Here is a 22,839-nt window from a genome sequence, read left to right as displayed (position 1 = left end):
GGGATACTTTTCTTACGCATCGACACGAAAGCTGCTCAGGGTTGATAGGAAGACTGATGGATCTAATAGAGGGCAACCCTGGAAGAAAACCTGTTCATTAACATATAACCAGCGCCACAGTGCAATGGGGCTTAAAATGGACCCGTCAAAGTCCAGACATAAATGTACTTGAAAATTCATGTTAATATTTAACATTAATGTTTATAGATGTGGAAAAAAATATGTCACCATATATGCAGAGCATGTAGGGATACCCTGTAATGCTTGCAGGTGTAATTTTGGCAAAAGATGATTCTAGGGAGGAGAGGGGCTAAATATGAATGCACTACGCACTTTTCAGATTTTAAAGCGTAAAAACGTGTTGGTCTATCACTAATCTTAATAAAATACTATGAAGTTTGTGGTTGTGACATGAAAAAAAAAAAAAAAAAAACGTGGAATAGTTTAGGCTTGTGGAAATTCCTTCAAGCCAAAACATTCACATATTTTTTTTTTTCATTTCAGCCTTGTGAGGATTTCCAGTTCTGAAAAGTTTTGTTTCGTTTAGTTCTTGTTAGACTTTATACCAGTTTAGAGATAATGGAAGCACATCTTTTTTTATTATTTATTTTTTTTATATTATTCACATCTTTACATTCCCCTCTGCTGGTCCTTTTGGTTGGGAGAGAAACAGACAGCGAGCGACTTTGTGTGAGCGGCTGAGGAACAGAGAGTGACACCGAGGGAAGAAAGAGGGGGAGGAAAGGCGGGAGACTTCCATTGGCTGTAGGTTAATCCAATTTAGAGGCGGATGTTGAGTCCCAGCTACCCACACACACACACACACACACACACACACACACACAACACACACACAAACACACACACACACCATCTCCACATTCAAAGGCACCAAAATGATTTTTCAAATACACATTAATTGTCATGGAAACCTTTGCAGAGCAATAAACAGATGTATCAAACAAAGTGATCACACAGCCATGAGACAGCCAAACACCCACTTTGGATTTAAAAAACGCTGCTGCCCGTCTGCATGCTGCTTTTTTTTTTCAATCTGACGGCAGGCGGGCTGGATGACAGACGACGTGGATGTGTGGACCGTCTCCCACCCATCTGCTGCTGGCGTTACACTCCATGACATGCAGGCTGATCTCCAGCTATTAAAAAAAAAAAAAAAAAAAAAAGGATGTCTGAACTGCTGATACTGTCAACAAAGAGTGGGTGGGGATGATGCTTTTAATAGGGATAGGTGGAGAGGGGGCTTTTGTCTCCTTTTTGAACCTCTAACTCCAGCATCACCCTCAGTAGGAGGAGGAGGAGGAGGAGGAGGAAGAGGAGGAGGAGGAGGCAGCAGTGGAAGAAATAAATGAAACAGTTTCTGGAACCACATGTTGCTGGGTTCGACTGAACCACCGCCGCCGCTGCTGCAGCAGCATCAGCATCTCCCCCTTCTCTCTCCTCCTCCTCCTTGCCTTGTGCGCCTGCATGTGTAGTTCCTGCCACCTGTGGCAGATCTCCTCTTCCCTCTACGCCACGAAAAAAAAGGGGGACAAATAGCAAAAGAAAAAAAAGAAAAGAAAAAAAAAGCAGTGGAGAGGAGAGCAAAAAGGAGAGGCTGGACGAGGGGAGGTTTTCTTTCATGATAAGTGGACTTCTGACAGAGAGAGAGGGAGAGAGAGGGAGAGATCCACGCTGCACTTGACACAAATGAAAGGTAAGACAATGGGAGGGAAGCACTAATGCGTTTTAACGCCGCTTTGCGTCTGTCTGGCGGTGCCGGCTCCTGTCAGCAGTTTTTGACCGGAGGAGAAAAAAAAAGGGTCAATAACTGGACGCGTGAGCGGATGGAAACAGGTACACAGAGGATGCGCCTCAACAGGTGGTGACACAGCAGCAGCTGGCTGTTGTGAGAGCAGGAAGAGCATGTCTGGGTTCAGAGTTGATGCTTTTCACCGTCTTTTGGTAAATCCCAAGGGGGTGGCAGGGTGATTCATGTGGGGTGGGGTGGGGTGGGGAGTCTACTTTTTACACTCTAGAAACTAGAAGATATTAAAGTATGAATATCGCTGCCACCAACGCTGTTAGAAAGAAAACTTTTGCAGGAATCAAACATTTTAGGCACCTTTTAACACTTGGAGGGTGGGCGTTTTGCAGCCCAGCTGTGCTTTGTTTGCTTCCTGTGTCTAAGTCTTGATTATTTCCAGCTAAAGCTTCCCTGTCTGGTTGTCAATGTGTGGTCGATTGGACACATGATGGCACTATTGAGATAGGAAAAACCTGTAACTGCATTAATATTCCCTTTTTCTCACAACAACAACAAAAAAACAACAACACAGTTGGCATTAATATCATTATAATGACCGATCAGTTTATTATTCATTGGCTATTTCTATGGCTGTAGATGGAGGATTTGTGCATAAAGTTGTGCTTTTCTTTGAAGTGAGATTTATTTTTCCCCTTTTGCGAGAGGAAATCACCTGTTGGAAGAGGTAAAGTGTGATTGGTCTCCCTGTCAGATTTATATGCACAGTTTGGCGATGCTACTGGTCAGTATGCAAGTAAGCAGGCGAGCAGGGCTGTCTCTATGGATATTGCTTTCGTCATTAGACTTCCCATCAAGCTCGTGCAGAGGGGCTCTGGTCGTGCAGCCAACGCAGACCCCATGACAGCACAAAACCAAGATTGTTTGCGCAGGGGAAGGCATCAACAATAAACCACAGCCCCTGTTGCGCAAGCTCGTTTCGTTTCAACATACAGCACCCTCCACGCTCGTTTGTTGAAGAGCCTTAAAATAAATGTCTCTTTTACGGCGGTAGCATGATCTCAGGCTGCATTATTGTTTTTTTTTTTTAAATCCAACCAATCTATATCCCCTCTTAAGAAATCATTGATCCTTGCAAAGCCACTGCTGCCACAACTATTTGACATTGAGACCAATGCATTTGAAATAAATCTTACGGAGGCCTTTTTTAAAAAAAACATGTTTCCTAAATATGTACTTTAACTGTCTAATTTGATCCCAGGGATTTAAATATGATGTGAGAGAGGGGCGCATTTTACCCCGTGGATCTTCAAAATGGGAAAGACAAGAGAGCTTGCCATCCATATGAAGACAAACATGTTGATTATTAGAACTAAATAAATTGCTACACAAAAAGGCTGCTCGCTTAAACTTGCCCATGTCTCCAGTCAGAGTGATAATTTATGTTAAAAACATACTTAAACACAGCAAAGAGTAACACCCTGGCGTCACCATTTTCCAAAAAACGTTAAAACCTGATAACCAGACGTCATAGAGGCAGGGAATAAAAAAGCCTTTTATGTCCTACCGTCACAAACGTACATCTGGGATCTTTTTTTTTTGGCTTCGAACGCTCCAGGTGGGTGAGGCATAAAGCAAAAGATCAATAGGTATGATCAAGACTGTTAAGTTTGGTAGATGATTGGTAGATGATCTGTGATGTTGTGGGCGCTGGGAACATGTTGGAGTGTTTACGGTGCACATCTTCAGGTCTTAGTAAAAAAGCTTCAGGTGATGTTTTTGGCTCCAAACACTCCAGGTGGGTGTGGCATACAGCAAAGAATACATAAGGGCCGAATACAAAGACCTTAACAGAATAAGATCTTGTGGCCTCCTGCAGAAAAACTGAAAATGGGTCATCAATGGGTCTTCCACTAAACTGATGACCCAAACCATGCATAAATTGATACGTAAAGATTGTGTAACCTTGAGAAATGGAACAGGAGAAGACTAATTTATGCTCCATTCATATGCTGGAGCTGTCACAACAGGGATGCAAAAAAAAGTGTGGTACCAGTAATAATAATAATAAAAGAAATGTCACTGTGGATTTTTACCCTCATGAATAAATATACTCAAACTAAAGGTTGAATTTTCCTTAAACATTCACTGTGGGATTATGGTACTGCAAAAAAAAAAATATTTTAAGTTTTGACAATTTTTTTTTACCAGGTATGCCAATAAGTAGATAAGACAGTAATTGTTAAACACGTTGAAACTGAACAATTGCTCTTTTCTCTCTTTAATGTTTCTGAAGATTTTTCCCTCCCCACCCAAATAGCTTTAGGATCTGTATTTGCTTGTTGCGCTCTAATGGCAATGTCAATTTAAAATCCCGTTTTTTTTATTGCCATGACTTTTATCTTGAACGCTTATAAAGCTGGTTTCACCTTACCCTAGACTTCTCAGGATTTACATCACGCTGCGGAGGATTACTGAGGCGAAGAAGAACGCTCCACTGATAGCTTTAGCTGTACTGTTTGAGTCTGTAATGGGGCCCTGCTGTGCATTTGATCTTATTGCTCAGGGCTAACAAAAGTAATAATAACAATAATGATAATAAAAAGGATTTCTTTCTCCGTAGAGTGGTCCATTTGAACAGGAATATCTTTAAAACTCAGAAACTACGATGAGAAGATCTCAGAATTTCTCTAAAAGAGTTATAAATTGCAAAATGTAAAGAAAAACAGGTTTTTACTTTTAGAGAAAAAAAATCTTTGTAAGGGACAGTTGGAACATTTTACTGGTCAAAACCTTAAATGGAAACAAGTTTACGCATCGCAGACAGGCCAGAAGCAGGAGAAAACAAAACTCAGTGGTGCAATGAATAAAAAGTAAGATTTATTTTTGAAATGAGACACTGGGCTGTTGGAGCAAAAGGAAAAAAAAAACAAGAGATGTTGGTGAGCTTGTTATTGGAGCACAGTTTGAAAGCCAGCATCTGCTTTTATTACATGTCCAAATGGTGCTTGTGAAATGATCAACTTGCCCATCTGTGATGCCCCTCAATTGAAGAAAGATATTAAAAAGTCGTGAGCCAGAGAAAAACAAGCATCTAAATCTTTTTATACTTTATAGCTATGAGTCCTGCCTTGATGATTTATTTTATCGCTGCTAAGGTATTTACATACTGCTTTCCAGATGCATTTATTTAGTGAGGTTCGTCTAGATCAGGGGTGTCAAACTCGTTTTGGTTTAGGGGCCGCAGCAGCTTTATCTGATCTCAAGAGGGCCACACGAATAAACTCATTGCAAGATTAAATAGAACTAATAAAACTGGACTTATTGTTGATTTTTATATTAAATTCATTTCACTTTTACACAATATATTATGAATAACCTCAGCGTTTTTAAGAAAAGTATGTACAATTTCAACAAAACTTTTACTCAGTTAAACATTTACTTGTGCATTATGCATAAGAACTGATCACAGTGATTGTACAATGTTGAAAAACATTTATTCACATTTTTTGGAACTTAAAAACACTGTCCTACATGACAAAATACATCAAACGGATAAAAATTAAGAAATGATTTAAATTTTTCCACACCTGAAGCTTAATCTGCTAATTAAAACACAGCGCCCCTCGTGGACAATATAGGAACTGCATATTTTCAATTAAGCGAAGTACATGTTTTTTTTCAATAATTGTTTTATCATTCTCTTCCTTTTATCTCTTCTTTCTTTCACCTTTTCTTTTTTCTTCTTGTTCTTCCTTTCCTCTTCTACTTTCCCATTGTAGTGTCCATATCATTTGAGATATTCCCCGCATGAATCATAATAAAACTATTCACATTCATAAATCAAGCGGAGCACTATGGCAAAAGCAGTACTGCTCCACTTGTGAAAGTCAAATCTGATGAGCTCTTTTTGGCATTAAGACAACAATTCTTAGTGCCACATTGCCAGACAGGACACTGGGGGGGGGGGAAAAAAAAAAAAAAAAATTTTTTTTTTTTTTTTTTTTTTTTTTATAATGATAATGCATTAAGCCACAGGGCCGGACTAAATTGTTTGGCTGGCCGGATCCGGCCCACGGGCCGTATGTTTGACACTCCTGGTCTAGATGTTTATATGCAACGATTTCTTTGGCTTCCAGTTAAGAAGAATTGTTTTGTTGAGGGTTAGTGAAGCGGAGACTCAGCGGCTCAAAATGGTGGTAAGTTTCTCACTTTCTGATATCCAGAATGGGGGAACAGGTGTGCAGGTCCAGGTGGCTCGAAAAGCCTAATTGGTGCTTCTTACCCAAGGTGCATTGTATGCAAGTGTTCGCCTTTTTAAATCATTTTTCTGTAGGTAAGGGGTACTGATAGGGGAAAATGCATTGTTGGAGGTTCTGATCCAGGAGTCAGAGCAGCGAGAGAAGGCCGAAATGGCTGTTGTATCAAAGATGCAATTTTATTTATATACTCTAAATAGTCTAAGTCTTCTTCCTTGTTGTATTTTCTTTAATAATTCAACTAATATTTTTTTTTTGATGTTTCCAGTGAGCTGTTAACTCAGCTTTTAATGATGGATTGGACTTATTGACAGAGGAGGAACTCTTTTCCTCCCAAATTCATGCTTCTGAGTCAAGGCACTGATAGAAAGAAATATATATATATATATAAAAAAAAAAAGAAGTTAGAGTGATTCCTTTCTTCCCTTGATGAATAGTGGATTGGGTTATTAGGTACTTGAAAATCAAGGTTGTGCCAGAATGGAGTGTGTTTACACAGTGGTTTTGTGGTGATTCGTATAACTTTACTCCTGGCTGTCATTGTGGACTTTATTGAAATGCCTTTGAAGTACTTGTGTTTTTTTTCAGTCAGTTGTGCTAAAAAGGGAGGTTTAACCAATTGCTGACTGTCAAACTGAATAGGATGCAGCGGTTTGTCACTGAAGGAGCACACAGCTTCATGCACGGGGTTGGACACACTGGGAGAATTTATAATATATTTAAATTGGTTCCTTTATTCAGAAATCCTTTAGCGTGTCTGTTTCAGTCAAGCTTATCTATGATTCTTCTTTAATGTTCTCTGTTTATTGGACTTTGAAGAATTGGTCAAGTTAAATAAATCCTTTGCATGCAGGCTTACAGAACGCAACTAGAGCCAATTACAATCACCAAACGAAGGTTTTTAGGCCTTGGAAAGCCCAGTTGCAGCTTTGCAAACCAAAGCTGTTCTTCTTTCTATGGAGAAATAAACTGGCAACCCTACCAAAGAAACCACACCTTTTCTTTTCTTTCTAATTGTCATGGACGCTAACATTTAATCTGATAAGGGATGCTTGTCAGCGTTAAGATGGAAGAATCGGTATTTTGCCACTTCACTGAGCATTGCATGGCAAGGCAAGGCGGATTTATTTGCGTAGCACATTTCAGTACAAGGACAATGTAAAGTGCTTTACATGATTAAAACATATGGGAATAAAACAGAATAAAAGCAAGTTGGAATAAAATATAGAAACACAATAAAACATGGGAAAATAGAAAGTGAAAGCAAATAATAAAACAGCTGGACTACAAAGTTGAACTAACGATGTTTCAGTTATGGCACGCTTTCGGGCTCATACTTTCCAGCATTTTATCAAACTTTCCACCCAGGGGAAAAGATTGGCCGTGGGACAACTTTGACCCATTAAGATGTTAGAAGTTGTTGTCACATGTAGAACAGAACCAGCACTATGTTGATGCATCCTACAGCTCCTTCAGTTTTGCTTTTGGCTCCACGTTACAAGTTTTAGTCTCGTCATTCCATCTATTTTGGAGACATGTAGAGTTTCTGTCGTGTCCTCGCTGTCCCATATGTTCTCCAATTACTCTGAACTGCATTCACATTTATGCAGAAACATGTAATCCAATGTAATTGCAAGTAAAGAACACGTTTCTATAGTGGAACTTAGAAAAACTTCTTAATACAATTTTTAATTTTTTTTAAATTTTTAATTGGAAACTGCCTTTTTACGAATTGCAATTATTTTCACTTTTCTTTTTTTACACATTACATTCTCTGCTCTCCTGAAGGGTTTAGAAAAATAAATAAATCCGGGTAACACTTTACAACATCTGCAATAATGTCCAACTAAAAAACAAAAGTTTACATAGATTGCACTGTGGTTTTATGCAAATAAGCACATGCCAGAATATTTATATTAGAACAGCTTCGATTCGTCAAAGTTTCATCTCTTAAACCTGACATTTTAATCTAGACTGAACTCTTTTCAGAGCTACTGTATTTGACAAGCAGCACCTGGCTGCTACTTTCCATCATAAACCATCTGATATCAGACACCGTCAGGACGGTCAAAAACTTTCCTTTAGCCCTCACTGCATGCATTTATGAAATAAAGCATTTTTCCAATAGATTTTAGCTTTATTTTATAATCAAATGTACTAATTTGAACTTTTTTTTGCTGTTCAAAGCAGAATCTTAAAGCCAGCAGGATGCCTGGACTCATTAACAAGGAGACCCAGTGTGCGCTGCCCCTCAGCGTGTCTGACATCACCTGCTGCGTCAGGGGTTACACTCTGGCTCTGACGGCCTCCATGACCTATGAGAATATCGAGGATCATGCAATCGAGGGTAAGCGAGACTGCTGCACTCCAGATCCGTGTTAATTCAATTCAAACCTGTGTGCGATGAAAAGCCGCGGTTAAACTCGTCTTCATCGACTGCCTGCTGGTGATTTTCTTTTTTAATCCCCCCTGGTCGTGCATCTTTTCTCTTTCTCTTCCCACCATCAGGCATCTTCATATATCCACTGGAAGAAAACTCCATTGTTGTAGGGTTCGAGGCTATGATTTGCAGTCAGATTATAACCCTGCAAGTAAAAGGCAAGGCGAAACTTGATGATTGTTTTCAGGAGAGCTGCCACACAGCTAATGGGGCACTGCAGAGCGGCACAGGTAAGGATGAAGGCACTCGGATCAATATTGTTAAATGGGCTCCAGGTCAGAAGGCCTCTATTTGTGTAGGGGTTGGGGGGGGTTTGTTGTGATAAAAGCATAGAGCAGCATCAAAGCCTGTGCATCTTTTCCAGCTCTGTGAAGTATTATTGGATTAATCAGGTCCTCATTTTGGCCTTAGATCCCCCTCTGTGGTGTCTGGTTTATTGTTTTTTTGACAGCCTGGTCATAGTCTAATAAACTTAGTGAGAAACATGAGTATAATTCACGCACAACACTGGGGAATGCATTGGGAAGACAGCAGGGAAAATAACTCTTTCTCAGTGAAAGTATTCCTGATGGTGTTTTTGTAATTATATTTACATCAGATAACCAAAATTATGCACATGTACAATAAATTCAAACACATAAGTCGTAGTAGCTCTACGCTTCTCCAGGAGTGAATGCTGCTTGTGGGGACTTTGAAGCAATCAACTGGTTCCCTTATATAGGAAATGTTTTTACCAATCTGTATAATATAATTGATTTGACTTTGTAAAGTGCCTTGAGATGACATTTTTCATGAATTGGTGCTATATAAATACAATTGAATTGATTTAAATTGAATTCAATTGAATTAACTTTGTAAAACAGAATGACAACAATTGGAAATATGAAGAAAAATAGGTATAAAATGACACGAAAAGCCATGAAAATAGCCAAATCTGTACCTATTTAGATTCCTAATTACCAGAGTATTACAAAAGCATTTGATGATGCTGTAAGGCAAAAAGATATCTCAACGCTGTCGCAACCTCATTTTTGCAAAAACACACAGATGGGAAAAGGTTTTTGGAAGAATCTGGCTTTAGTAAGTACCTTTGTTTTAAAGACAACCAGCTGTAATGGCCTCTGTGCCCACTCACTGCACCAGACTCCACTGCTGAGGAGAAAGCAACCTGGAGCAAATCTTTTTTACAGCCTGAGCTACATTTAGTGGTAGGAACATCGTGGTACAGGGAAGTTTTTCAGCAAAAGATAGTTTTATTGCAATTTTGTTATAAATTCCATTTTTAAATGAAGATTTGACAAAACAAGCAACCATAAAGCATACATACAAACAGTGTAATAAAGAAAAAAAAATATTTTAGCTAAAAGCAAAAACCTTTTCTCGAAATACTGAATTCATTACAATCATTGCATCGTTAGAAAAACAACAGCTATCTAACCAGTGTGTGTGTCTTTTTAAAGTATTTCATGTTTAGGATGAGCACAGCGGAGAGGATAGTTGAGTTTTAGATTAATTGATGCTTGCAGTTGATGTGTTGGGTCAATGCAAGCCTGCCTTCCTTATACTTTTTTTCCAGTGCATGTTTATGTAGATCAGGGGTCAGCAACCTTTACAACCCGCAGAGTCATTTTTGCCCTCGGTCCAGCAAAGCAAATTTTGTTTAGAGCCACAAAAGTTACATCTCTTTGAAACAAGAGCTTGTTTTTATAGTACACTATATAAGGTTTGTTAACTATATAATGTTTTTTAATTAAAGATCAAGTTTTTTTTAAATTATTTAAACCAACAGTATTTTTATATTTAGGTTTAATACATTTTCTTCAATTTGATTTTTATAGCAAATGGCATTAAAATGATGAAAAAGCAAGTCGTTTGCAACCTATTCACAAAAAGATACTTAATTTATCTATAGTAAAATATTCTATACACCATTAGCTTCTTTCTTTCTGGAAATGTTGTGCATATATTGCAGAACTAAATACATCCTAAAGCTAGCAATTTTAAATTACTTTTACTTTTAGAAACATTGACAAAATCCCCCCCCCCCCCTTGCATTTTTGGTCCAAGTTTTTAAGAGCTGAAGGTGTAAAGAGGCACATGCGGCTCTGGAGCCACAGTTAGCAGACCCCTCATGTAGCTCAATAGGAAACATTTGCTGTTTGACCCCCTGGTTCAGCTTGTTCTTGTCTCTGGTGAAGAGTTTCCCATACCACCAAACAGAGGTGGCTAAATCTGGTTTCAGAAAGTAAAAACCCTGCCTGGTTCTCCTTCATCCTGTTCACCTAACCAGGTGATTTTAGTACAGCGCTGCACCTGAAAGGGTCTAATTAGTAAATACCTGTCAGACAAAGTTGAAGGGCGTCAGCATTTGCCATGATGACTGCTGTCTGAATAATGTAGTAAGTAGGGAAGGAGAAAAGGAGCCGCTGTGCTTCCTATCACAGTTCCTTAAGCACAGGGAGCTCGCGATGTACCTTACCGGGGCTAAGAAGCTCAAAGGTATCCCACAATCCCTTGCGTGACATGACTTATAAGCACAGCACACCTCCTGGAAATGAACGAAAATGTTCTGAGAGAAGAGAGGGAGCACTCTGTAGTCAATTTTCGCGTAATGATGGATGAGTTAAAGGCTGTCCGACGTCCGCACAGCAGTCCAAAGCTCCTTTCCTTCCTTTCTTACTGCTGACTTCATGAACCGTGTGACCTTATGGCGGGAACTAATCTCTGAAATGGATTTTTGCTTTCTGAACCTGGATTCCCCGCCTCTGCCAGGAAACGGTATTGAATGGGGAGGCGAGGGGAACACTTTCAATAAGTGTCCTAAATACCAGTTGCAAAGTGTGTTTACTAAAAAAAAAAAAAAAAGAAGAGGCTGCGATTCAGCCTTTTTATACAGCCTTTTTAAATTAGATCTTTCTCAGCTCATCATCATGTGACCGTTCCCAGGTATTTGAAATCGATGACCCGTTAGTGATGGCAGGTCTAAAGGAAGGGCCACTTCCTGCTGCTCTTGGCTTTCCTCTCAGGCTTTCCTCCCTGGTTTTACTGACATTCAGGAAGCTGTCAGTGACCCAGGTGGAAAGCTGGTCTATGTTTTTAATTATTTTTTATTTTATTTAACCAGTCTCATTGAGATAAAAAATAAATAAATAAATTTAACAAGAGCGTCCTGGCCAAAACAGCAGGATTACATGTCAGTTACAAACATTCATCCACACATACAAAATAAACAACTACAAACCAGTGAAAGTATCAAACGTCAGAAGCAACAGATTATACAGTATAATTAAGAATAATCAGTTAAAAAGGTGTGTGCTGAAAATACGGACTTTATATAAATCAAGGAAACATGAATTGAGAAATAAACAGAGATATTCTTGATAAGAATCTGTTACCATCTACAAAGAGGCAAAAGATAAAACACTGGTACAATGATCCCAAACACAGCTAAAACAACTCTCTGCTGGTCTCAGAGAAGGAAAAAAATAAAGCTTGTGTAGTTTTTTTTTTACAAACTGTAGAAAACTACAGAAGTTATCCTTAACAACAAAGGGTTTTCTAAGTAATTATATGTACAGTACGTTTTCCTTTGTCATCCCACTCTATTGCAAATTACCTTATGTGCTTAATTTGTGGTTTATGATTTCTTTGCATCTGTTGACATCTGCTGGAAACTATCAAAGGCCAAAGGAACTACCCTGAATCTATTTAGTGAGAACATTTTCCGCATGCTGAACACGTATTTTCCCGTCTGTAATTATATAAATACGCGGTGGCATTTTATACTCAAAGAGAACCCGAATGGCAAATGTTAGATGCAGTTTAGGAGAATGCAAGCATCATTGACAATGCAGCCCTGCAGGGTTTTTAAAAGATATTTTTAATCCGACATTAAGCATATCTTGAAGACCCATCTGCAAAAAGTGTGTTCAGTTTAATTCAAATTTATTTACACAGCCCCAGTTCCCAGCGCGCCATCACGCCGAAAGGCAACATTTCTTCACCGATCTGTAAAAAAGCAGTTTTGCCGCAAGAAAGCTGTTTAAAAGCACAAATAGAACCACTGACCAAAGAACCCACTGTTAAAGTTTGCTTTAAGATTCTTTCACATTTGTTTTTGTCACGAAATAATATTCTAACCTTTCTGAACTGGAGTTACAGGCAACATACTGATGGACGAGGACTTTGAGAGGACAGTGTTGGTGGTTAACCTTGGACTAATCCCTCCAATGGAGACCGTCCATATCCTGGTCAGCACGTCCTCTGAGCTCACCACGTTGCCCAGCGGTGGCATCAGGGTCTCGTCCCCACCGGTTTGCACGCCTCGGGTGCAAAGGACCATCAACGAGGAGCAGGGCTTGTCCCCAAACTTCTCTAGAACGTAAGAAATAGACATGAAAACGCAATCTGGATGTCCAGATTTTACCGTTCATTTTTCAGATTAAAAGTTTCTTTTGAAAATGACCTTTAAGCAGGTATTAAACATATTTTTTTTCCGTCAAGACCACATTTCTGTATCAACAATGTAATATTCTAATCTTAAATGTCACCTTCTCATTAGCTCTAAGTGGAAATTCAACATTACATAAAGGCTTGAAAACATAAATCTGTGTTTAATTAATCACAATGAGTTCCCCTACTGAAATAAATGTATTTTCAGTAACGTTCAAAGGTATTGAACATATGTTGCTTCATTTCAAAATTGTCATTTTTTTAAAAATATCAATTTAGGCGTGAAAGACCCATTTGTGCCTCAAGCCCTCATGATCAAAATCCAAACACCTCCCCGCTGTGGCTGGCTACGCTGCTGGAGGAGGAGGCCATAAACTCCATGGACTATGAATTTAACTTCCAGCTGGAGATCCGAGCTCCATATCTCCTTGCAGGTGAGGCAGATTTATCTCCACGCAAAAATGTTCACATTACGCATTCATCTGTACTGCAAAACTACAGCACAGCACATTCTGTGTGGTAAAATGTACACTTTGACTAAATTGATCAGCCTTGTTTTTAGAATAATTCTCAATTAGTTGAAATAATTCAATCAAAGGCCCCTTTCACACCGGATTAGGACCTCGTTTTGTTGTCCAGGATTTCCAAGACTGTTTCAATTTCCCTGGATCGGGGCTAAATTTAGAAAACCCATTTCCAGTGTGAAGGATTATTGACCCTACCCATGCGTTTAGTACTCAACACACGTTTCCCCCGCTGTCTTCTATGTCATCCTAATGCGATCATACTGCAGCAGGTATCAGGATGTTTCATCAGGATCTGCAGGATCTCTCTCCCTACATGAGGGGTTTCTGCGTATCCGCCATCAGTTACTATGGGGAAGAAGATATCTGTGATTTCATCAGCTTATCTGCAGCATGTGGAGATGTAGGGCCGTGGGATTTCTGCACAAATGCATCGCACCACCATGTATGTTCTCTCTCGCTTGGGATACGCAATCAGAGACAATCATGCACACAAGATCCTAAAACCTGAAGTTCACTTTTTGTTAGTCTTGCTGCAACTGTTATTAAAATATGTTTTAAACACTCTTGAGCAGCTGCTCATACTTTTTCCTCGTTGCTAAATACAATCTCAGGGATTCTCTTTAACAGCGTTTCCACCTGAACTTCAAGCTCAAGCTCTCTTTGTCCCACCAACTAGCTTATAGTTGCAATTTGGAGTGGTGTGTGTTTCTCCCCTGCTGCCGGGGGAGAAGCACACACATGCACATGATTGCATGTGCAATCAATTGCACATGCAATCAATTGCTATGTGCAATTGATTGCACATGCAATCAATTGCTATGTGCAATTGATTGCACATAGCAATCAATTGCTGTTACAGGGCAATTGATTGCTATGTGCAAAAATACTGATCAAGGCACACTTTTGACAAGACTAACCACATTCTGGCTGGTTATTCCTTTTGTGTCGTGCTCTTAGTCTGGTGTGAAGGAGGCGTATAAATTAAAAACATGAAAACCATTTTGCAGAGTATCGTGACATTTTGGAGGTTTTCTAATTCCACTAATAGTTACACACGTTATCCTGTTTTAATTCTGGTGACTCTCATCAACGTTTGTGCAGCTTTAGTGTATTTCCCCATCTTTTAGACGTGAAAGTGTAACAGACTAAATCTTCTAAAGCTATTTATCTAAATGTCACAGCAAGGCTCATTGAATTGTTGGTTGTTTATGCTGCCTTAAGTCCACCTGCATGTGTAACCTGGAGTAACTGCTTGTGTTTGTCATTTGCTCTGTGTAGGAGTGGAGAGCCCTTCTCATGCCATCCGAGCCGACGCGGACCCTCTGGCCCGCTCGGCCACCAGCGTCGTCATCACACTGGCAGACAAATACACTTACGACTGCCCCGTCGAAATACTAATCTACCCCAGCGGTAGGTCTACGAGTTAAAAAAACTCTGCTGCAGCACAGCCCTGCACTTAGGCTTTTATTCCTTTGCAAGTAAGATCTTTTGAAATTGGCTCTTGGCTTTCTTTCTTTTTTTTTCTTCCCTTTTACACCGTAGGTTGCCTGTAATCAGATCAGCCGTGAGGTGACTCAGTACCTTACTTAGAGCACGAGTGCCTTTCTAGGGGGAAAAAAAAAACCCCTTCAGTTGCAATAAATTGCATGCCAGAAGAGTCCTTCTCCATGGTGTAGGTGTGCATTGCCAAGGTTTTTCTCCTCTGGTGCTCTTTTTTTGTCCCTCGACGCTGTCTTGATCTGTAGAATGTGTGGGCCGGTGTTCTCCCTGAGGCGGGAATGAGCCGCGGACGCTCGCTGGGCTGATGGGCCTCTTATGAGGGCTTTGTTCACGAGCGGACCTGCGGCCAATGTGGGGCAATCTAATTCCCAGCACCCTCGCGCTGCTCTCTCCGCCACAATATGGACGCTCCGCTTGAGCCGAGGGATGGAGGGAGACGGAGCTGCATTTCAAACCTTCAGCGCGTGACAAAGAGCTGCGCATGTAGCCACAGCGTTGCGTTTCTAATTCTACAGACCGAGATTTTACCTTTTTAACAGGACAATGTGAAAAGCAAGACCTTAGAAGACATTTACTTTTTTAAATCCGGTACTAACATTTGCCAGCAGTACATGTTAACAAATTAAAGGGCATACATTGTGATTTTTATTTTTTACAGGAACTTATATGCTTAAATATTTGCACTATATAATATTGGCAGGCGGGTTTTCCTTCGTTGTGCTTTGTTACAAGCAAAAGGTAGCTTATGAATTGTATTTGTTAAGAGATAAAACAGCAAAGCTTTGAACGAAGGAGTTGAGGATGCTCGTATTTGCCATCGTTGCTCATTCTTCCGAATGGCTGGTAGATTAAATTATTGGTGGCCTAATAATGTTACCATAGATACAGTAGCTGCTGCGTAGCTATATAAACACGGTGCAACCTCCGTTATAATTTTCTAAAAGCATAATCTCAACTAAATAATGTTATGTTGAGCACATCAGGGAGTCTGCTGCAGCTGTGTCTTCTGCTTATACTATTCGGGAGCAGGTAAATGTAATCTAGATCTGTCCTGGACAGATTGAGGCAATTTTTGCTACATCCGTCCAAACATGATTGCCGTGAAAGTCCAATAAAAAAAAAGCTAAATTTTTCTAAGTCTCCACAGAGACGTAAAACTATGGGAGCTGTAGCCTCAACAGATTCTTATTTTCTTTTCAAAACAGTTTTGCCACGCGGAGAGGCTGTCAAAGGTATTCCAACCCCTTGGCATTTTTCTTGTTTTGTTGCCTCGCAACCTGGAGTTAAAATGGATCATTTGAGAGTCGGCACGTTTTCATTTAGGGAGCATGCCTACAAATTTGAAGATGTCTTATTTGGTGTGGAGCAAACAACAAATTGGACAAAAAAAAGAAAACTTCCCCATGCATGACTGTTCACCTCTTAATTTTTTTTAAAATCAACCTACTCAGTTGCACACTTCTGTATTTTTGCAATGCTATTTTTCAAAACTAGTAACTGTACAATTTTCGTCTGCTCTTGCCTCTTTTTCAGATCTTTTGTTTTCAGATTTTTCTTTACCGTTGTATTTTCATGCTTCCAATCTGCCGCTCACGTTGCTGCACAGGTTTCTTTGCTCACTCTTCAAGGTCAAACTCCTCCAGCTCCTTCATGCTGGATTGTATTCGCTTGTGAACAGCGATCTTCAAGTCTAACCACAGACTGGAAGATCTCTGTGGGTTTGTTGGACTGGGGCCCGGGCTTTGACTAGGCCAGTCCATGAATTTGAATGAAGGCGATGGATTTTATGCCTCTCCAGAGGAATGTCAAAGATTTGGATATGTTTTCACCACCCAACCCTGACTTGGGCCAGTCAACACTTAAATGTTTCAGAACATCAAACTAATTTAAACATTAGTCATAGACAACATTGTTAATTACTATTAAGGTAAAAATACTCCAAACCTTCATGACCCTGTATGACCAAGTGTTTGTTTATCACACCTAAGTTCACCTTCTCCAGCCACACCCAGGCTTGATTACTGCCACCTGAGCTCAATCAACAAATCCCTTCAATAGGACCTGTCTTACAAAGGGAAGTACGCCAAAAGATCCTCAAAAGCTAGACAACATGCCGAGATCCAAAGAAATTCTGGGAACAGACATAAAAGAAAGTAATTGAGTGTCCTGTGTCCTCAGCTATTCTAAACTGTCCATCTAGATGATCCCTAACACTTTTGGGAAATATTCTGTGGACTGACGACACAAAAATGTGGCTTTTCGGAAGGTGTGTGTCCCGTTACGTCTGGCGTAAAAGTAACACAGCATTGCAGAAAAAGAACATCATAGCAACAGTAGAATATGGTGGTGGTAGTGTGATGGTGTGGGGCTGTTTTGCTTGTGCAGGACCTGGAAGATCTGCTGTGATCAATGGAACCATGAATTCTGCTTTGACAAAAAAACAAAAACAAAAAAACCCTGAAGGACAACGTCCGGCCATCTGTTTGTGACCTCGAGCTAAAACTAACTTGGGTTCTGCAGCAGGACAAGGATCCAAAACACACCAGCAGGTTCACCTCTGCAGGGCTGAAGAAAAACAAAATGAAGACTTTGGAGTGGCCTAGTCAAAGTCCTGGACTGAGTCCTATTGAGATGCTATAGCATGACCTTAAAAAGGCTGTTCATGCACGAAAACCCTCCAATGGGGCTGAATTATAACAATTCTGCAAATATGAGTGGACCATAATTCCTCCACAGCTCTGGAAAAGACTCATTGCAACTTATCACAACCGCTTGGTTGTTGTTGCTGCTAAGGGTGACCCAACCAGTTATTAGGTTTAGAGAGCAATCACTTTTTCACAGAGTTTTTTTCTCCCTTAATAATCAAAAACTGTATTTTGTGTTAACTTGTGTTGTCTTTGACTGAAGTGAACATTTTTGTTTGATGTTTTAGAACACTTAACTGTGACAAACATGTAATAAAATAAAACGGAAAAATGAAATCAGGAAGGGGGTAAACACCTTTTCACATCTGAATACTTTTGCAAGGTACTGTATTTGCCCTTTTCCAAACAATACAATTTTAGAAAGCCCACAGCACCTATTGTTAAAAACAATCTTACAACCTTCTAGTATTACGCTAACAGTTGTTAAATGAAATGCATTTGATGGTAAATACAGTTTACACCGAAAACACAGACAATATTAATACTAGCATAATTAAAGATTGAATTCCTGCAGCTGACAGTATCTCATCTTAATTAGAACACTCAATAACCTGCACTGTGAATAAACAAATGTCTCCAAACCCTAATGGACCAAAGAAAAAAGCGAGTCAAAATTCTTTCAAAAATGATGTTGGGGCTTTATAACATCATACAGAAAATCAGTTGTTTTTTTTATGGTATTTCGGTCACAAGCTGGTGATTTACTTTGTCTTTAAAACTCAACCTTCTTGGTGTGTTTCGAAGTGGCAGTGTGAAATATGTGCTTTTGTACACTCATGGTTAAACTAAAATACATTTAATGGGGGGAGTGGCGGCCTAGTGGCCGGGTGTTTGTGTCTCGGAGAGTCTGCTGAGGTCACTGGTTCGAAACTCAGTCTGTCTCTCTAGATCCCTGAGCAAGACCCTTGACCATAGATTGGTCAAGGGTCAACACTCAGTGTTGGGAGCACACTGCTTCCCAAAGGATGGGTTGAAAACGGAGAGACAATTGCCCCCTCTGTGGGCCTATAAGGAGAAATATTTATTTATTCATTTCATGTAAAACCCTATAAATAGCCAAATAACCATATATATATATATATATATATATATATATATATATATATATATATATATATATATATATATATATATATATATATATATATAATATCCCAATTAATTGCCTAGTGTCAATAGTTAACTCAAGATTAATCACAAATGAATTGGATATTTTATCATTTTATTTCTGAAAGTGTAAAAGTCTATTTGGACATTTTTAATATGCAATATTGCAATCAATGACATATATACATATATATGCACACACACACACACACTATCTATCTATCTATCTATCTATCTATCTATCTATCTATCTATCTATCTATCTATCTATCTATCTATCTATCTATCTATCTATCTATCTATCTATCTATCTATCTATCTATCTATCTATATATCTGTGTATATATATATATATATATTTAAAGAGGAAGCAAAACGAAATTAGAAAAAGGTTGAACCTTTTGTTTCTTGCCAAGGTTAGGAATGAAAATTTAGTATATAGTATATATATATATATATATATATATATATATATATATATATACTATATACTATATACTAAATTTTCATTCCTAACCTTGGCAAGAAACGAAAGGTTCAACCTTTTTCTAATTTCGTTTTGCTTCCTCTTTAAACCCTCTGTGACACAATTAAATCTACAATCAATCTGGGTGTAATTTTGTGCTTTTGGAATACCCCCCCCCCCCCCCCCCCCCCCATTCCCCTGCAAAGCAATGAGTCACAGAAACTGACAATATTGCTCTTGATGTGTTTGTTCTCCATGGCTGTGCCATGTCAGAGCCCCATGTGCCGCACGTGCTCGTGGAGAACGGAGACATGACGCAGGAGGAGTACGACGAGTACCTTCACAGTCGGAGCGATTTCATCAAAGCAACCAAGAAGGACTCCAGCAATCAGAGGAAAGTGAGTGTGTCGGCGACATTAGCTCTGTGTATTTGAACTGATGACAACAAAATTACACCCATTTCTTTTTGAGAACACAAAAGCAAAGGACTTCAATGGATGGTGCTTTTCAAAAGATGCATCTATAGTATTTCAATTATAGCCTGCAACACAGGGGTTGTTATGATCCTGAAACACTGGGAGCTTAGCAATGCCCAGGAATAGTGAATTCTCATATAATAGTAGAAAGATTTTTGTGTCAGTCTATGGCCTATAGGCTGGATGTTGGTGAGATTTAATACATTTTTGTTTGATTCAGATTCCCTCCAAGTTAAGGACTACAAAATGTATTAATGGAAAACATATTTGTAATTTCATCACTTCATTTTGTGATTGTTTTCAAAACGTATCATAAACTGAGAGTTTTGCTCATCATTGACATTATGCTTTTTTTAAAAAGTGTTTTACATAATAAAACTCTATTTTCTCAGGTCTCTGTCAGCTTATATGTTAAACCCAAAACTATTTTCGTGATTTTAGATTTGCTCAAACCTCACAAATGAGCCTCAAAATATGTCTTATTACTGAATAATTCTACCTGTAACGATTCAGACTTTAGGTTTAGTCTGAAACATTAGTGATACAAATCACTGATATCTAATAGCCTGAAATGGGTCCCAAAGTCATTTCTAAGGCTTTGTGACTCCACCAAATTGTGATTATCATTACTCACAAATAAAGAAAGCATGGAGCAGCGGTGAACCTTCCCAGGAGGGGTGTTCCTCCAAAATTACTCCCAGAATGCATTGGTAAGGCAAGGCAATAGTATTTGTAAAGCACATTTCAGTACAAAGACAACACAAATGGCTTTACATGATTAAAACATAAAAACAGAATAAAAGCAAATAAAAAACAAACACAAAGAAACATTTGAAATAAAACGTAGGAAAATGGAAACTAAAAGCAAATAATGATTTTAAAAACTTAATCTAATGATGTTTCAGTAAAATATTTTAACTAGAACCATCAAAGGCAATCCTAAACAAATGTGTTTTTAATCCTGATTTAAAGGAACTCAGGCTTTCAGCACTTTTACAGTTTTCTGGAAGTTTGTTCCAGATAAGTGGAGCATAGGAACTAAATGCTGCTTCTCCATGTTTGGTTCTGGTTCAGGTTCTGCAGAGCAGGCTGGAGCCAGAAGACCTGAGTGGTCTGGAGGGTTGATGCCCTGATAACAAGTCTGTGATGTATTTAGGTGCTAAGCCATTTAGGGATTTATAGACTAACAGAAGTATTTTAAAGTCTATTCTCTGAGATACAGGCAGCCAATGGAAGGACTTTAGAACTGGGGTGAACTGGGGCAGCAGCGTTCTGGATCAGCTGCAGCTGTCTGATCCACTTTTTAGGCAGACCTGAAAACACCGTTGCAGTAATCAATTCAACTAAAAATAAACGCATGGATTAATTTTTCCAGATCCTGCTGAGACATTAGTCCTTTAATCCTGGAAATGTTTCTCAGGTGGTAGAAAGCCAACCTTATTATTGTTTTTAGATGCTTTTGAAGGTTCAGGTCTGAGTCCATCACTACTTCCAGGTTTCGGGCCTGATCAGTGGTTTTTAGCTGAAGCAGCTGAAGCTGTGTGCTAACTTTTGATCTCTCCTCTATTTGTCCAAATATTATTACTTCAGTTTCGTTTTTATTCAATTGAAGAAAATTTTGGCACATCCATGCATTGATTTCTTCTAGGCATTTACTCAGTGCTTGAACTGGTTCATAGTCACCTGGTGACATGGTGATGTAAAGCTGTGTGTCATCTGCATAGTTATGGTAGCTGATGTTGTTATTTTTTATTATCTGAGCTAGAGGGAGCATGTAGATATTGAAGAGGAGGGGTCCCAGGATGGACCCTTGGGAAACCCCACATGTAATTTTTGTCATCTCAGAATCAGAATCAGAATCAGACATACTTTAATAATCACAGAGGGAAATTACTCTCTGATGAAAAGTTACCTACTGATAAGGGAAAAAGTCCCTGTCCTTTAAGTAGGACCCAACATCAAAGCGGCTGGTCATTGTTAAGAAGGTGTTTAATTGTTGAAGCACAGCTTTTTCAATAATCTTAATGATGAAGGGGAGGTTTGAGATTGGCCTGTAGTTCTGCTGAAGTAGTTTGTCCAAATTGTTCTCATTCAACAGTTTGATAACAGCTGTTTTTAGGGACTGATGGAAAACACCTGACAGAAGGGACGTTTTTATTTTCTGAGTCAAATCAGATGTTATAACAGGCACGGAAAGCTGTGGGTAGAACATCAAGGCAGCAGGAGGTGGAAGTTGGCTGGTGAATGATTTCTTCTAAGCTTTTGTATATTATTTGTCTGAATTGGGACATTTTATCAAGAAAAGTTCTAGTTGGAGAAAACTTTGGTACTGAACTTGCTATGAATGTACAGACTGCCCCTCTAATCTAACCCAATAAAACAGGCAAGCGTCACATGCTTCATTTAAAGTTAGCGTTCCTGATTCCACAATTTAAAACTAGCATCCTTTTGAGAAGGCCAGGGTAAAGACATCAGCTAACTACAAAAAAAAGCAAAGACTTATCTCACATTTGCTAAAAGAAAAAAGACCTATCTTGCTGAGCTCCAGGGCTTCCAGTGATTGTTCTGTGGACTCCTGAGACAAAAGCATAACTTTTCTTTGAAGATGTGCATCCTGGTACATGTAACATTAAACCAACAGCATGCATGGAGGTAGTGTGATGATTTAGAGCCGCTTTGCTTATTCAGGACCTGGACAACTCACAGTAATTGATGTAACCATGAATTCAGCTTTCTCACAGAAAATCCTGAAGAACGTCTGATCATAATTTTTGAGCTTAAACTTCAGACCTCCTTGGTTACGGAGTACGGCGGTGATACAAAGCACACCAAGCCTTCCTCTGAATAGCAAATACAAAAAAAAAAAAAAGATAGAACTAAATGGTTTGGGCACCTAGACAAACCCCAGAATTAAATCTGATTTTTCTGTCGGAGTGGTGGCCTAGTAGCTTGGGAGTGGGGGCATTTGAATCCTGGAGAGGCTGCAAAGGTTGTCAGTTCAAAACTCAGTCTGTCACTCTGGGTCCTCGAGCAAGACCCTTGACCACAGATTGCTCCCTGTGCGCCACTCAGTGTTGGCAGCACACTGCTCCCCAAAGGATGAGTTAAACACGGAGACAAATTCCTCCTCTGTCAAACTGTAAGC

At 39.3% G+C, this 22,839-nt stretch overlaps 1 protein-coding gene across 1 annotated transcript in view; it reads left to right on the top strand.

Moving 5' to 3' along the window:
• Positions 1-1,230: 1,230 nt before the first annotated feature.
• vwa5b1 (von Willebrand factor A domain containing 5B1) overlaps positions 1,231-22,839 on the top strand; it is a 71,255-nt gene continuing 49,646 nt past the window's right edge. The window contains exons 1-7 of the mRNA XM_036141647.1: positions 1,231-1,714; positions 8,212-8,368; positions 8,530-8,691; positions 12,617-12,842; positions 13,193-13,347; positions 14,719-14,850; positions 19,492-19,616. Of these exons, the coding sequence (XP_035997540.1) occupies positions 8,230-8,368; positions 8,530-8,691; positions 12,617-12,842; positions 13,193-13,347; positions 14,719-14,850; positions 19,492-19,616 (939 nt within the window). The 5' untranslated portion in view covers positions 1,231-1,714; positions 8,212-8,229. The remainder of the gene's footprint in view (positions 1,715-8,211; positions 8,369-8,529; positions 8,692-12,616; positions 12,843-13,192; positions 13,348-14,718; positions 14,851-19,491; positions 19,617-22,839) is intronic.

The sequence above is a fragment of the Fundulus heteroclitus genome, chromosome 1 (genome assembly GCF_011125445.2).
Source record: "Fundulus heteroclitus isolate FHET01 chromosome 1, MU-UCD_Fhet_4.1, whole genome shotgun sequence".
Classification (NCBI taxonomy): Eukaryota; Metazoa; Chordata; class Actinopteri; order Cyprinodontiformes; family Fundulidae; genus Fundulus; species Fundulus heteroclitus.
The sequence above is the reverse complement of the archived record's forward strand: the minus strand, read 5'-3'. Positions and strand labels throughout refer to the sequence as shown.